This window comes from Leptopilina boulardi, unplaced genomic scaffold (genome assembly GCF_019393585.1).
Source record: "Leptopilina boulardi isolate dan_hultmark-lab unplaced genomic scaffold, ZJU_Lbou_2.1 LbouV2_194, whole genome shotgun sequence".
NCBI lineage: Eukaryota > Metazoa > Arthropoda > Insecta > Hymenoptera > Figitidae > Leptopilina > Leptopilina boulardi.
Window position 1 is genome coordinate 516,519 of NW_026137745.1, and position 14,726 is coordinate 531,244.

Consider the following 14,726-nt stretch of genomic DNA (forward strand, 5'->3'; position numbering starts at 1 on the left):
ATATTAAAAATAAAAAAAATTTTATGAAATGAATTTCAAAATTGTAATATTGCTTAATTTTTATGCAATTCATATATATATATATATATATATATATATATATATATATATATATATATATATATATATGTAAAGGCTTTGTTTAGAAGACGATGACGACGACGACAATGACTTTTATGCATTTCTTTTTCTTGTCTCGCACGCTAATATTCTTGGGAAGATTTCAAAAGCGATTCTTATCGCGTATATATATCTACAATGCAAAAGCGACCAATCCGCTCTAGATTAAATGTATAATCGTTATTCCAGAGAACTTTTATAATTAACATATTGAATCGACCATTAACCGCACAATTAAGAAATCTCTAATGAGCTAAATTCTAGAAAAACTTTTAACAATCCAAAGAAGAAACATTATTGAGAAATGTATTTTATATGCTAATCGACACTATTAACTGAAAAAAAAAATTTATGACTAAAATAATTGGTTACTTGACTGTTATCAAATAAATATTTATTTATATTAGGGTTAGAATTTTTTTTTTACATTCTACTGTAATCAAAATAAATTTCTGAAAATATTAAACCAAACGAAAGAAATATACTTGACTCTCTTGAAAAATCTATAAATAACCTAACTTTTCTACTTCAAAACGTTGTAATTAAAAAATTAGCATGAATACTACTACTCAAACTTTTTTTATATTATTCTATTAATTCCATTCTACAATATACTCGTTTTTAAAAAAAATCTATCGATAACTTTTTAAATAATTCAATAAAATGTGTGAGTTTTGCATGTTCAAATTAGGAATCCTATGTTAACTGCGGTGCAAATTTGAACCCAGATTTCTCAGTTTTTAGCATGGCAAGGGGTACTGGGTTTTTTACCATACTTATAAAGTACTATACATAAAAAGGAACATTTTCCCAGAGTTTAAAAAAATTCTAGCGAAAATCGATTTGCCGGAGAGATGCCTTAAAATAAAGTATTAATAGACTTACATAACTTGGTATTTATATGGTAATTTGGGATTACTAATTAAGAATCTGAAGTCAGATTTTGAAAATCTAACTTTAGATTCGTAATCATCGATCCTAAACACTTCTATAGGTAACAAGTTTCATTTAAAAAATTATAATTTTTAGCAAAATAGTCCGGCATATTGTATTCGCCATTTTCAATTTTGAAAATCTGACTTAAGATTATTAAAAATTAATTAAAATTAAATTATTCTCAAAACTATTAATCTTTAACAATAATTTTTAAAATGGACCAATTTTAAAAAAAATAGTACGCCATTTTTAATTTTGAAAATATGACTTAAGGGGTCATCCATAAAGCATGTGATACATTTTTTCAGAATTTTAACACCCCACCCTCCCCCTTGTGATGCTTTTTCCAATACCGATTAATATGGAGTGTGATATTTTGCTGACCCCCCCCCTACCCCCTAAAGTATCACATGCTTTATGGATGACCCCTAACATTCGAAATCAGCGAGCCCAAAAACCGTTGAGTAACAAATTTTATTCAAAACTGTCAATCTATAAAATCTTATGTAAATTGACTAATTTTCATAAAGTTGCCCGCCATATTGGATCCGCCATGTTGAATTTTGAAAATTCGTAATCCAAGATCCGAAATTACCCTAGATTTTAAGTTTTATGTATAAATCCTCTAACATTTAAAACAATTCCTAAGCAACAAAAATTCGATATATTTTTTGGGGACGCATGATTATGTTCTAAAAATCATTGGTTAGAATTTTCATTTAATGAAATTTCATTTCAATTATTTTTCAGCCGAATTTTTATTTGTTCGAATTTTCTTTCAGATGAATTTTCATTTGTTCGAATTATTATTTGATATAATTTCCATATAACCGATTTTTCATACTACCGACTTTTTAATTAACCGAAAAATTATTTAACAAAATTTCTAATTGCGATAGAATTTTCATTTGTCCAAAATTGCAAATGGCCGAACAAACAATCGACAGAAAGATTTCGGCGCAAATTTTAAAATCAATCAATCACAATTTTATGGATAAATTTTGATTGGTTGATTTTAAAAACCGCGCCGAAATCTTTTTGCCAATTGTTTGTTTGGACATTTATGTAATTTCGGACAAATGAAAATTCTGTTAAATGATTTTCCGATTAACTAAAAATTCTGTAGTATGAAAAATCGATTATATATGGAAATTATATTAAACAATAATTTCGAATAAATAAAAATTCATCTGAAAGAAAATTCTATGCAATGAAATTCTGTCAAATAAAAAAATACTTATTTGTTAATAGTCAAGTAACCGATAATTTGAAGCAAATCATTTTTTTTTTCAGCGTTCATAAAATTAAGACCAAAATAAAAAAAAAAGACAATATTAATAAATTATCGTAATATTGAAATCTGACAGATTAGAGATAAAATAAAATAAGATTTTGAATATGAAAAGATAATATAAAGAAATAAAAAGATAAAAATAGAGGAACGTAAATCTATCCGGTCGATCTGCATTAGCAGAAACTTTCACTTTTTTCACTCTCCCCTTTTGTCATAAAATAACATCACGTCATTGGTTGTTTTTGACTTGGCCACATCACTATTGGCCCTTCTCTAGAACTCACCATCCCCACCATTTCACTCTTCACCGACATGGGCCTCTTCCTCTTTATATTTGTTACGGACCTCTCACTTTGTCGTTTTTAAACCTCCCTCTCCATTTATACTTGACTCCCCTTCCTCCATACTTTAATATCTTGGCCTTTCTTTCTCTTTCCTATGTAATGTATGTTTTTGCCCTCTCTCCAGCATCCTTTTGACGCTTCTGAACCCGTCAGAATCCTTATGTAACTGACACCATTCCAAAGGAGTAACCGGGACAAAACACCACTTGTATTACACGGAAAAATGTAAGTCGCGGTATTTTACTTTACCTATACAAGGAAATCTTTAAAATTCATCTTGGGAAATTACCACAAAAATCATTTTTCAACGTCATTTTTTTTATTTTTTTTCCCCCAAAGAACTTCTTTGAATTGATTGGATATCCGTATTTGTCTATTATAAATAAGACATTAGATGTTTATTATTAATTAGAAATTAATTTATTGCAGAAAATAAAAAATTAATGGATTAAATAGAAACAATTTTCATTGCAGAGTTGAAAATTAGCTGCTCTCTAAATTTGAATTAGTGAGAATTAGTTTCATAATTTAAATTAATGAAAATTTCTACTAATTTTTAGTTATTCTTAACTCATTTAATTTACATGAATTTTTAATTAACAGAATTTTTATTTATACTGATTTTTAATTGTTAGAAATTTTTTAAGACGACAAATTTTCATTTATCCGAAATTACACATGTCCGAACAAATAATAGAAAGAAAGATTTCGGTGCTCAATTTTTAAAATAAACCAATCATAATTTTCTCGATTACTTCTAAAGGCGCTCTCACACCTTTTTGGATGCCTGCAGGTTACCATGGCAACGCATGAGAGTGAGTGCGACAGAAAATTTTAAAATTTGAATATTCAAATTTTCTGTCTCACTCACACTCGTGCGTTGCTATGGTAACCTGCATGCAGGCAGCCAGCCAAAAACGGTGTGAGTGCGCCATTATAGGTAAATTTTAAAAATTGTACCGAAATCTTTCTGTCCATCGTTTGTTTGGCGATTTGTAATTTCGGACAAATGAAAATTCGGCGTCTTAAAAAATTCTGTCAATTAAAAATTTATATACAAATAAATATATTCGGATAAATTAAAATTCGGTTAATTGGAGTTTATTTCATTTAAAAATTCGAAACACATTAAATTCAATTGAATGAGAATTCTGTTAAATTAAAATTCGATTAAATTAAAATTTTTTTAAATAAATAGTCATGTAAAGAAAATGACTGAAATAAAAATTCTGCCAAACAAAAATTCGATATAGCTATAAATGATGTTAAATAAAAATTCAACTAAAAAGAAATTCTGTCAAATTTTAATTCAAATGGTGGTGTTTTGTTACCGTCATATTGAATCCGCCATTTTTAAATTTAAAATTCTGACATCAAATTCATAATCAGCGATCCCAAAAACCTCCAGATACCAAGTTTTATAAAATATTAATAATTTTTAACACTTCGTCTATAAACGTGGGTCATTTTTGTCCCAGCCAAAAACTGTTTTAGGTTTTATTTTCTCCATTTGTTTATAAAAAATAAATGCAACAATAAATTTTTTTAGCATTTTTATGATTAATATAAGAAGTTGAGGGTTTTTTTTGTGGGTCAAAAAAAAAAGTTGAATATTCTCGGACGGTGTTATAATTAAATTAAATTTATTAATTATATAACAGAGTTCAAAAGTAACACGCAACTTCCAATGTTACTGCTTTTGAGTTACTGACGCCATATTGCTTCCTCTCTAACTCTTTTTGCCGCTGCCCACCAAGATAGGTGGAGCTGCAGTCGCTTCTTTCATAAATGAAAAATGAGCGCTATTACACCGTCCGACAAAATTCAACTTTTTTTTTGACCCACAAAAAAATCCAACATTTTTGGAAACTAGGACCCAAAAAAAAATACCCGTGTCTGACCGTTTTGCTAGATCCAGTCATTTGTGGTTTTTAGGGGGTGAATACAGACCCTAAATAAAAAGTGACAAGATATCTTTTAAAAATTATTAATATTTTATAAAACTTGGTAGGGTAATTGACCCAGTCATTGGCACTGTGCCAGTTATTGGCTCCCTTCTTAGTTTTCTTACAAAAACAAGAAACAATAAAATTTTAGCCTTTTTTTGCATAGGTTTATTAAATTCTGCATAATTTTTTACATAAATGTAGTATATATATAATTTATATTTATTATTTGTTTTTTTTTTTTGGTAATGACCGTATTAAAAATTAAAATTTCGGAAATGAAAAGGCCTAGATACGGTTTGTAAAGATATATATATATTTTCAAAGATCCCAACTAGTTTCGAACATTATAGTTTAAGACATCTTATAACACGAATAAAAGAACACGATCGATATATAAGACTTAATCAAAATAAAAACGCTTTAACTAACCATACTTTTGATAAAAAACACACTGACGGAAATCATTATTTCGATTTTAATAATACCAAAGTTTTACACACTGAAATTAATGATTGGAAAAGAAAGAATTTAGAAATGTTCTATATAAAAAATAATACTAAAAGTATTAATTATAGAACAGACATTGATAACTTAAGTAAAATATACTATAATTTAATTATATCTTATAAAAAATAATCATTTATAAATAACTTTAAAAAAATTTTTTTTTAATAATGTAAATTCCTTCTTTACCAACACAACCTGCAATCAACTACGCAACCCAACCTTTTTAATTAACCTTTCTGTCAAGAGAAGCACATTTCCATCGAAAAATGTGCTTCCACAAAATTTATATATATAACTAATTATTTGATAATAATTTTAAAAAAATTTTTCCAAAAAAAAGGAAAAATTAATTTTGAAATTAATATTTTATTTCTCAAGAGGTAAGAAAATTTTTCTTTACTCCTAAAACTGATCAACCTTAAAACATAACCTTAAAATATCTTAATTTCATTTTTCATCCTTTTTCAGATTTCTAATAAAAAATTTTATTATCCTTCTTGAAATCTTCTTATAACCTGTCCAACTAAAGGACAATGTTTGTATAAAAAACTCAAACTATTATTTATCCCCTGAAGAGGAACTATAATGTTCGAAACTAGTTGGGATCTTTGAAAATCTATATATATCTTTACAAACCGTATCTAGGCCTTTTCATTTCCGAAATTATATTTATTATATTTTAAGTATTTAAAAAATTAAATTAAATATCATTCCCAGAGTGTCAAGCAATTTTTTGTTTTTCTAATGAAAATCTTAAGGAAACTAGAATTTTGAAACATGATACTCTCCACTATTCTAAGTTAATATGTTTACTTTTTTTGCGAATATAATACGGGAATACTTAAATATTGATAATATAAGATGCCAAGTCTTGAAAATTATTTATTTATTTATTTTTTGGGGGGTGCCAATAAAATTGTACAAAATAGCAATTGCGCTATAGTCATTGGCATCCCCGTGCCAATAACTATAGATAAGCAAATTTCATTCATGTTCCAGTCATTGGCACCCTTTGTTTTCCGGAGAAAAGTGTGGTTAGATTCGATGTTTACGTTAAGATAGTAATGTCACATATGTAGAAAAGATGGAAATAAAGTAAGTAATTTTAACATTTATATATTAGAATTAATATATTTCCACTTAATTTTGGAGTGACTGTTAATAATACATATATGGACTTGATACAAAAGTTATAATTTGTATATATTAAAAAATATGATGCGTCGTATATAAACCTTTTATATACATGAAGTTCAATTAAAGTTATTAAGAAAATGTACGTTTATGTCAGATATATTTTCTTTTTTCGTAAAAGCATTACAAAATTGTTAAATTATTTTTTTAGGATGCCCAAAAATTGAAAAAAATGTTGATAAAGAAAACATTTCAAACATTAACAATGTGATTAATAACGAAAATGCTAATGTTCCTAAAAAAAGAGGTCGACCTCGAAAATTAAATGTTAATTAAATTAAATAATATAAAAATATATGTTACATAAACTGTTTCACTTTTATAGAGTACAAATGTTTCTGCAAAATTCTGGAAATGACATGAAAAATTAAAAATTATTTAAGATATGTACATATATGAATGCATAATATAAAATTATATTTATGTTTTATGTAAAGTGTTTTAATCGAGGGGGAATTTACTCAGGTAGTCAAGTGTACACTCTTCCTGTAATACTTGTGTAATATCGTGTAATATCGTGTAATATCGTGTAATACCGTGTAATAATGCGTTATTACGGTACTGTAATAACACAAAAAAGTCTGTAATATCTCTGTAATAATGTGTAATACTCTGTAATAACGTGTAATACTTAGTAATAAGGGTAATATGAGGTGTAATACCGGTAGTCAAGTGTACACGTTTTTAACTAGTAAATTCCCCCTCGGTTTTAATTAAAGTTTATGCAAAATATTACTACGTTGATTTGAATTATTTTTAAAAATACATAAAAAATAGCTTTTTATTTACTTGTAGGTATGAAAAATTTAGTAAATTTGAAGGTTATCTAGAAGGGTGCCAATAACTAGAACATAGGTGCCAATGACTGGTGCTTGCAGTGCCAATAACTGGAAATTTGTGTTAGCATATAATTATTTAACAATTATAATGTTGCAGTGTATTTTCATATTAAATTAATTACTGCATTGTATTCTGCATTAAATTTTGAATACATATGTCACAATTATTGTTGAATTAGATTAGTTTTTATATTTTAAATTAATTTTTGAAATTAAAATTTATCCTTAAGGTGCCAATGACTGGGTCAATTACCCTATCTGGGGGTTTTCGGGGTCGCTGATTATTAATCTGATGTCAGATTTTCAAAATTCAAAATGGCGGATTCAATATGTCGGTCAAAATTTTAAAAAGTTATTAAATTTTTTTTAAACCTTGATATCTAGGGGTTTTTTGGGTCGCTGATGACGAATCTGATGTAAAATTGTCAAAATAAAAAATTAATAACTTTTTAAAAATTTGATCGCCATATTGGATCCGCCATTTTGAATTTTGAAAATCTGACATCAGATTAATAATCAGTGACCCCGAAAATCACCAGATACCAAGTCTTATAAAATATTAATAATTTTTAAAAGATATCTTGTCACTTTTCATTTAGGGGTTGTTTTCACCCCTAAAAATCACAAACAACTTGGTCTAGCAAAACGGCCAGATACGGGTATTTTTTTGGGTTCTAGTTTCCGAAAATGTTAAATTTTTTTATGGGTAAAAAATTGTGTCGGACGGTGTTATTTGAATTTATCAGCTTATTTGTTTCTGAACACGTCAAAATTATTTAGATTAATTGATAGTTTTAAATCAACAAATTGAAATGAAAAATTACTCATTTCAATATAAGTTAATATATTGCGTTTTTGTTCATTTTTCATTAAAAATATAATATCAAAATTATTATTACTCTTTCTATCACAAATGAATTACAAAATAACTCTAATAATTTAAATTTTTTTGAAAATAGTAATTTCATTAAATAAAATTTTTAAAATATAAATAAATTGAAATATAATTTTTTCGTTAATTTTGCGTGCGAAGAATTATGAATATTAATCATTAAGTTTGATTTAACAATTGAATAAATGTCTCAAAAAATTTCAAAATGAATCAATAGTCAGTTTTTTGTAAAAAAAAAAAAAAAATAAAAAAAATGAACCTCTATTTATACAAGTTGAAAATGAAAAAAATAAAATAATATTGAAAAATAAATTAATTTTATGGTTCAACAATTTTTAACGTGAATTATTATTCAATTTAAAAATTGATTTAATTGAAGTTGGAGATCCATTTTTTTTTTTTTTTTTTTGAAATTATAAAAATATTAAACAATTTTTCATGAATAGAAAATATAATTACAAAATTAGTTGCATAAAAATTGAATTGATTATTTAAAATTTATTATATAATATATATTATTCAAGTTGGAAATTATATTAGAAGGTAAATTATTATTTTCATTAATTAAAAAATTTGAAAATCAACTTAAATTCAATATTTTGAAATTAAGAATGGAAGCATGGAAGCAACGTAGTCGACCGCGAAGTGATCGACGGAGGCGCTAGTACTATAATGTTTGATGTTGCTAATTATCATTCTCATATCAAAATTCAAAATGGCGGATCCAATATGGCAGACGAATTGATTTCAACATTTCTTAAAATAATGCCTAATTTTTAAATTAGACTTTAAAATAATTTATATATAATGTATTTTGTTCATGTCGAAGTATATATAGAATAGAAATGAATTAAAATAGATTTACATTGGCCTGACTCAACTACGATGAATAATAATCAAGTCTTGTTTCCTTGGAGGGAAAAACTAAAGAATCTCTTATAATGAATCGACACGTATACATCGTTAACCTGAGACGGAATTAATGTCGTGACCCGCGTGCACATACGACTGTTTGTTGCGTGTAATATGGATTGTATATTATATGGTGCCACGATAGTGAGGAACTTCACTTTATACTTTGCTGTCTTGGTGGGGTGCGGCAAACTGACGCCCTCGATTTCACTTTCATTATGAGGCCAACACTTCACTTACTCTCATTCACTCTCGTTTATACATGCATACGTGACTGCTATTGCATTCTCATTATCAACCGTAAAAATAGAAATGATCCCCAAATTAGGTGAAAACTAGACACGTTTTAATCTTATAAATTTATCAACAATTTTCATTATAGAAAAAATTTATCTCAATGAAAATGTACATCTCATTATTAAAATTTATTTTATTCTCAAAAAAAAATAATATGTAGATATATATTAATTAAAAGAAAAAAAAATGTTTTTAATATTATTACAAGAGCTTTCTGTAAATTATAATTTGAATTTTTTAATTAAAAAAAATGTTTCTAATTAACTAAATAAACTAATTTGTATTCTTATCTGTTTTTTTGTCCAAATTTAAATAAAAAAAAAAATTCTAATTTTGGAAACTTTGACTTTTATTCAAATTTTAATTTACAAATTTACAAATTACAAATTTTATATTTAAAAACGTATAGATTAACCTACTTTCAAAAATAGAAAGAAAAACGAAAACAATGTTTTTTTAAAAAAAAATATTTCAACACAAAAAAAAATCTTTATCTGAAACAGCGATATGTTTCTCTAGAATAGCGAAAACTTTCGCTGTTCCAGGTGAAGATTTTTTCCGTAGACAAAAAGGATCATCAGGCCAACTCTAAAACTTTTTGCAAAATACTTTTAATATTAGCAGATATGTAAAAGTAAAAAAAAAATCAGGACCAAAGTTAAAAAATATTAATTTGTTTATAAAAAATCGTTATTTTTTATATAAAAAAAACAAATTTTTTTTTCGTTATCACATTTTGAAGGTCGATGAAAAAGTGTAAATTTTTTTTTCTTGATAAAAATTTGTAAATTCAATATTTTTAGAGTAAAATGTCATTGAAATTAGGTCAATTTTTTAAAAATCCCGCAGATTTAAAAAAATTTATAATTCAAAAATTTGGACATTTATAAAAAAAAATAAAGGATAAATTACAATTTATAAATTTTTTTATTCATTAACCTATAATTTCAAAAAGAAAAATTACAAATGACAGAAATCTTAATTGGAAAAAACATTTTACAGAAAATTTTTCTAAAAACCATTTTATACAACATAATTTTTAAAAATATTTAAAAAGTAAGAATAATACATATTATTCATAAACTCAATTGTGACAAATAATGAAAAAAAAAAAAATGTTTAGGCACACTTCAATAATGATGAATAACGATCAACTAAATTGTCACGTTCTGTTTTAACATTGCAATCAATGTTAAGTCCACCAGTCAAACATTTCATACTATATGTCAAAAAGCTGTAAATAAAATAAATAATTGTAATGAAATAAAAATATGAATTTTTAATTAATTTTTTTAAACCAATAAATAAAATATAACACAACTTACGAGCATTGTTTTTTTGAATGAGTCATTGCAAGTATATAAAAGAGATCATTAGATTCATTTTTATCTTTAATTAAATCGTTAGTGAAACAGTTGTACAGTTCGAAATTGTTGCTCAAACAGTGTTTATTTTTAATGCCAAATTGTACTGAAAAAATTGATATTTCAATAAATTATTATTTATACAAACATTTACAATTTGAATACCGTTTGATTTTATTTGTTTCATCTAATTTTGATGCAACAAGAAAATCGCATATAATACACTTAGAGACTTTTTGTTTGGAAATTTAATACAATACCCAGCGATTAATATTCCTGAATACTTTTGAATTAAATTGGAATTAGAACCGAAACACTCTGGAATTGGTCCAGTTAAGTCCGAAATTTCCCCGATTCGTGTAACTAGTGAATTCGGACTTAATTAAATCTAAACCGAACTCAGTCCGATCAAACGTAAGTACTATAGCAATACGATTTTAAGTTGATTAAAAACAATAATCTGAAATGAATCCAAAACAATCCGGAACATTACAGCCAACCGGGGCTATTCTACTCATCCAGGGGCAATTATACTCAACCAGGGGCTATTATACTCAGCACCAGTTTTTAATTAATAAAATAATTATATATTAAAATGTTTATACTTGACGTTTGAATACTTCGGGTTCAGCAGACCCGTTGTGCCATTTATGTTCGAACGCAGAATTGTGCGGGTTAACTTTCAAATTTGTTTGTTATAGAAAATTTTTATTTAAAAATTATACAAAAAAAAAAACTGAAAATTAGCGGATTTTGACTAAAATCACGAAAAATACAGGTTTTTTGCGGAAGCCATTTCTCGGTTAACTTTTTAGCTATAGGGTTGAATTTTTTTTAAATTATTCGAAATTTTACACTAAAACGTCAATCGAGAACAGACGAATGTGTAGTACTGCTCTCGATTGACGCGATTTTTATCGCTCGAAAATAAAAACACTCAGGGCCGCCGTATGAAGTGCCTTACGCAACAATGTGAATTTTATCTAGGGGATTTTCACTAGTGGGGCACTGAATCCACCTTAAGGGTACGGTCACACTATCTCATACATGCACTGTGCATGCATGCAGAAACATTTGGCCGGTCACACTTCAATGAAATCTAGTGAATGTTTAGTAACTTTCTAGTAATTTTCCAAAAAATTTCAGTTGTAACTAGAAACTCACTAAACATTCACTAGATTTCGTTGAAGTGTGACCGGCCAAATATTTCTGCATGCATGCACAGTGCATGCATGAGATAGCGTGATCGCACCCTAACATTCAGACATAGTGGCGAAAAATGGTACTACTGAACGTAGGATAAAATGCTAAGCTACACCCCCCTAGCGGACATCCCAATATACTTTTTTTCATAATAACTATTTTTACGCTTAAATGTATAATGGATTAATTTAGAAAATTCTGTTTTTCCTCACTTTGAAATAGCACGATATTAAACTTTGGTATAAAAAATTCTAATATTTGAAACACAAAGTCTCTGAATGTAATGCATTTGATCGAATTAAAAATTTTGCATAAAATTCATAATTCAGTAATTTTTTTTTTAAAAGTATATAAACCTCATGTTAATAATAATATTATAAATAATTTAAAATGAACTATATTTTAAAATTCTTACCAATATCTAAGTGAGCGCATAATTTTTCTGTGATGTCTTTATAAATTGTTGTCAATTCATCGCTATTTGGCTTATTGTTTTCGTCCAAGCAAGGCAATATTTTACTAACTAATTTTACAATTGATTTTTGAATTTTATCATCATTACAATTGTTAGAAGCTTCAAGAATTTCATTTGCTAAACTGCGTGCATCAATTAAAGCTGCATTATTGTCTTTACAAAATTGACTGAATTCAGTCAAATTGAAACTGCTAAATGGCTTTTTCTCTGCTGTTGTAAACGAAACATAGCCTGTAAATGATAAAAGTAATTATCACAGTTTCATACATAGTTTTTCTTTTTTTGAAAAATGTTATTATTTATTATAATAAAATGATTATAATAATATTAAATTTTTATTTAACAAAATTTTATTTTACATGCTTTCTCATTGTCCAACTGTTTATATATAAATGAATTCTAATTTAATCCAATTTTATTAATTTAGCAGAATTCTTATTCATTATAATTTTTAGTGAGACAATTTTTTAAATGCAAGAATTTCTTTAATTTGATAAATTTTGATTTCAAAGAATTTTTATTTGACGAATTGTTATTTGATAAAATTCTTAAAACGCATAATTTTCATTTGACCAAAGTTAAAAATGACCGAACAAAAAACAGACATAAAAGATTTAGCGTGAATTTTAAAATTAACCAATCAGATAATATCAAGAAAATTGTGATTGGTCGATTTTGAAATTCGCGCGAAATTTTTTTGCCCATTAGTAATTTCGGTTAAATCAAATTTATGCGATTTATAAATTTTATATCAAATAAAAATTCTTTGAAATAAAGATTCCGCGAATTAGAAATTTTTACATTTAAAAAATCGACTCACTTAAAATTATGTTGAATAAGAATTCTGTTAAATTAAAATTGGATTAAATTAGAAATTTTTTAAATAAACAGTTGAGTAAAGAAAAATAATAAAAAATTTAATTCTGTTAAAAAATAATTTAAAAAATAATTTTAAACTACAAATTCTGTTTAATAAACATTTTATTAATAGGAAATTCTTTTAAATGATATTTAGAAAAATTAAAATTGGTCTAAAAGAATATTCTATTTAATAAAATTCTTTGAAATGAAAATTGTAAGTAATTTAATATATATAGGATATTCCTACGCTCCAAATTTGTATTCTTTAGTGGATTTTATAAAAATTTCATTTTTTTTTTTTAAATAAAATTTATTTATTCAGCAAACGTATAGGTTTTGAAATACATGAGCAATAAATCTAATCAACAACCGTGCTGCGATACCATTATTTATTATTTAATAACAAAATACTAGAAAATAAAAATTTGTAAAAAAAATGTAAAAAAAATTCTAAAATGACTAAATATTATTTTTCTTCAATTTTTTTGGAATCAAATATGGTTTTTAAATTCTAATAAATAATAAAAAAGAAATTAAAACTTAAATTAAACCTCCTCAGAAAACTTAATTTTTGATTTTTAAAAATATTTATTTTTACAAAAACAAAAAATTCTAAAATTGTTAAAAATAGTTTTTTTTTTAATTTTGTAATATTTCCAATATAATTTTTATACACTTACCACTGACGAAAACAACGAACAAAACTATTTTCCAATACATCATGTTTAAAAAATTTTTTTTTTTTTTTATTTAGAATCAATTTTGATGAACTTGTAAACGTATAACGCTAGTTAGGAGAAAAATAATGAGAATTTTATTAAATTCTATCTTTTTATATACACAGATAGATAATACAATATATATTTTAAAGATAAAGTTTGTTAAGTAAATAATTTATTATAAATTATATTTTTTAAATTTATTATACATGTCTGTATAAAACTAGGAGTTCAATTCGTTTAATACTGTGAAAAATTGTTTTATATTGACAGAGCTAGAATTTTTTAATGTCAAATAGAAAATCAAATATTTTATCAAATGTTAAATTAATATATTCACAAGAGCTGTGCAACTTATTAGCATAATTCATTTGAATTATTGATAAAATATAAAAAATTTTAAATTCTTAAGAATTTTTACCGTTAAATATTTTAGTAAAATTTTATTTCAATTTATAAAATTTTTCAAAAAATTATTATTTTAATTATATTTTTTTTGACAAATTTTTTTTTTTTAAACAAACTCCAACTTAATTGAAATAATTTAAAAAAAAGTCTTTAACAAATAATTCAAATTTCTTATTACAAAAAAAATCAATTTAAAAGTTATTAATAAATAAAAAATTTTAAGAAAATAGATTAAGAAGCAATGAAGCGGAAAATAATTAGTACAATCGAGGCATGAAATAATTGAAAGAAAAGTTATTACATAATGACGATTGAGAGTTCGTGCAGCAATAATAGAAAAATGCTTCTTCATTATGATGCAACAATTTACAAGTAGTAGAATTGCTACCAAAATAATATATATATATAGATA

General features: G+C 25.4%; 3 protein-coding genes across 6 annotated transcripts in view; 1 reads left to right on the forward strand and 2 right to left on the reverse strand.

Annotated features, from left to right (window-relative positions):
* The window catches only part of LOC127278052 (arrestin domain-containing protein 1-like), a 562,072-nt gene that overhangs the window by 349,439 nt on the left and 197,907 nt on the right, over positions 1 to 14,726 (forward strand). The window lies entirely within an intron of this gene.
* LOC127278057 (uncharacterized) overlaps positions 1 to 14,726 on the reverse strand; it is a 64,737-nt gene that overhangs the window by 25,491 nt on the left and 24,520 nt on the right. The gene's annotated exons all lie outside the window — the stretch shown is intronic.
* Positions 10,193 to 14,034, reverse strand: LOC127278058 (uncharacterized). Its single transcript, XM_051299571.1, has 4 exons — positions 13,868 to 14,034; positions 12,267 to 12,557; positions 10,610 to 10,754; positions 10,193 to 10,518 (listed from the first exon to the last, which is right to left on the reverse strand). Exons 1-4 carry the CDS (start codon positions 13,908 to 13,910, stop codon positions 10,404 to 10,406), a joined length of 594 nt encoding a protein of 197 aa, XP_051155528.1. The 5' UTR covers positions 13,911 to 14,034; the 3' UTR covers positions 10,193 to 10,403.

What these genes read in the sequence shown, in the direction of transcription:
- LOC127278058 (XM_051299571.1), bottom strand. Translation starts at nt 13,910, where the DNA reads ATGATGTATTGGAAAATAGTTTTGTTCGTTGTTTTCGTCAGTG. An exon ending in GTTCGTTGTTTTCGTCAGTG is followed by an intron (nt 12,558 to 13,867) that starts GTAAGTGTATAA and finishes TATCATTTACAG; the next exon opens with GCTATGTTTCGTTTACAACA. An exon ending in ATGCGCTCACTTAGATATTG is followed by an intron (nt 10,755 to 12,266) that starts GTAAGAATTTTA and finishes CAATTTTTTCAG; the next exon opens with TACAATTTGGCATTAAAAAT.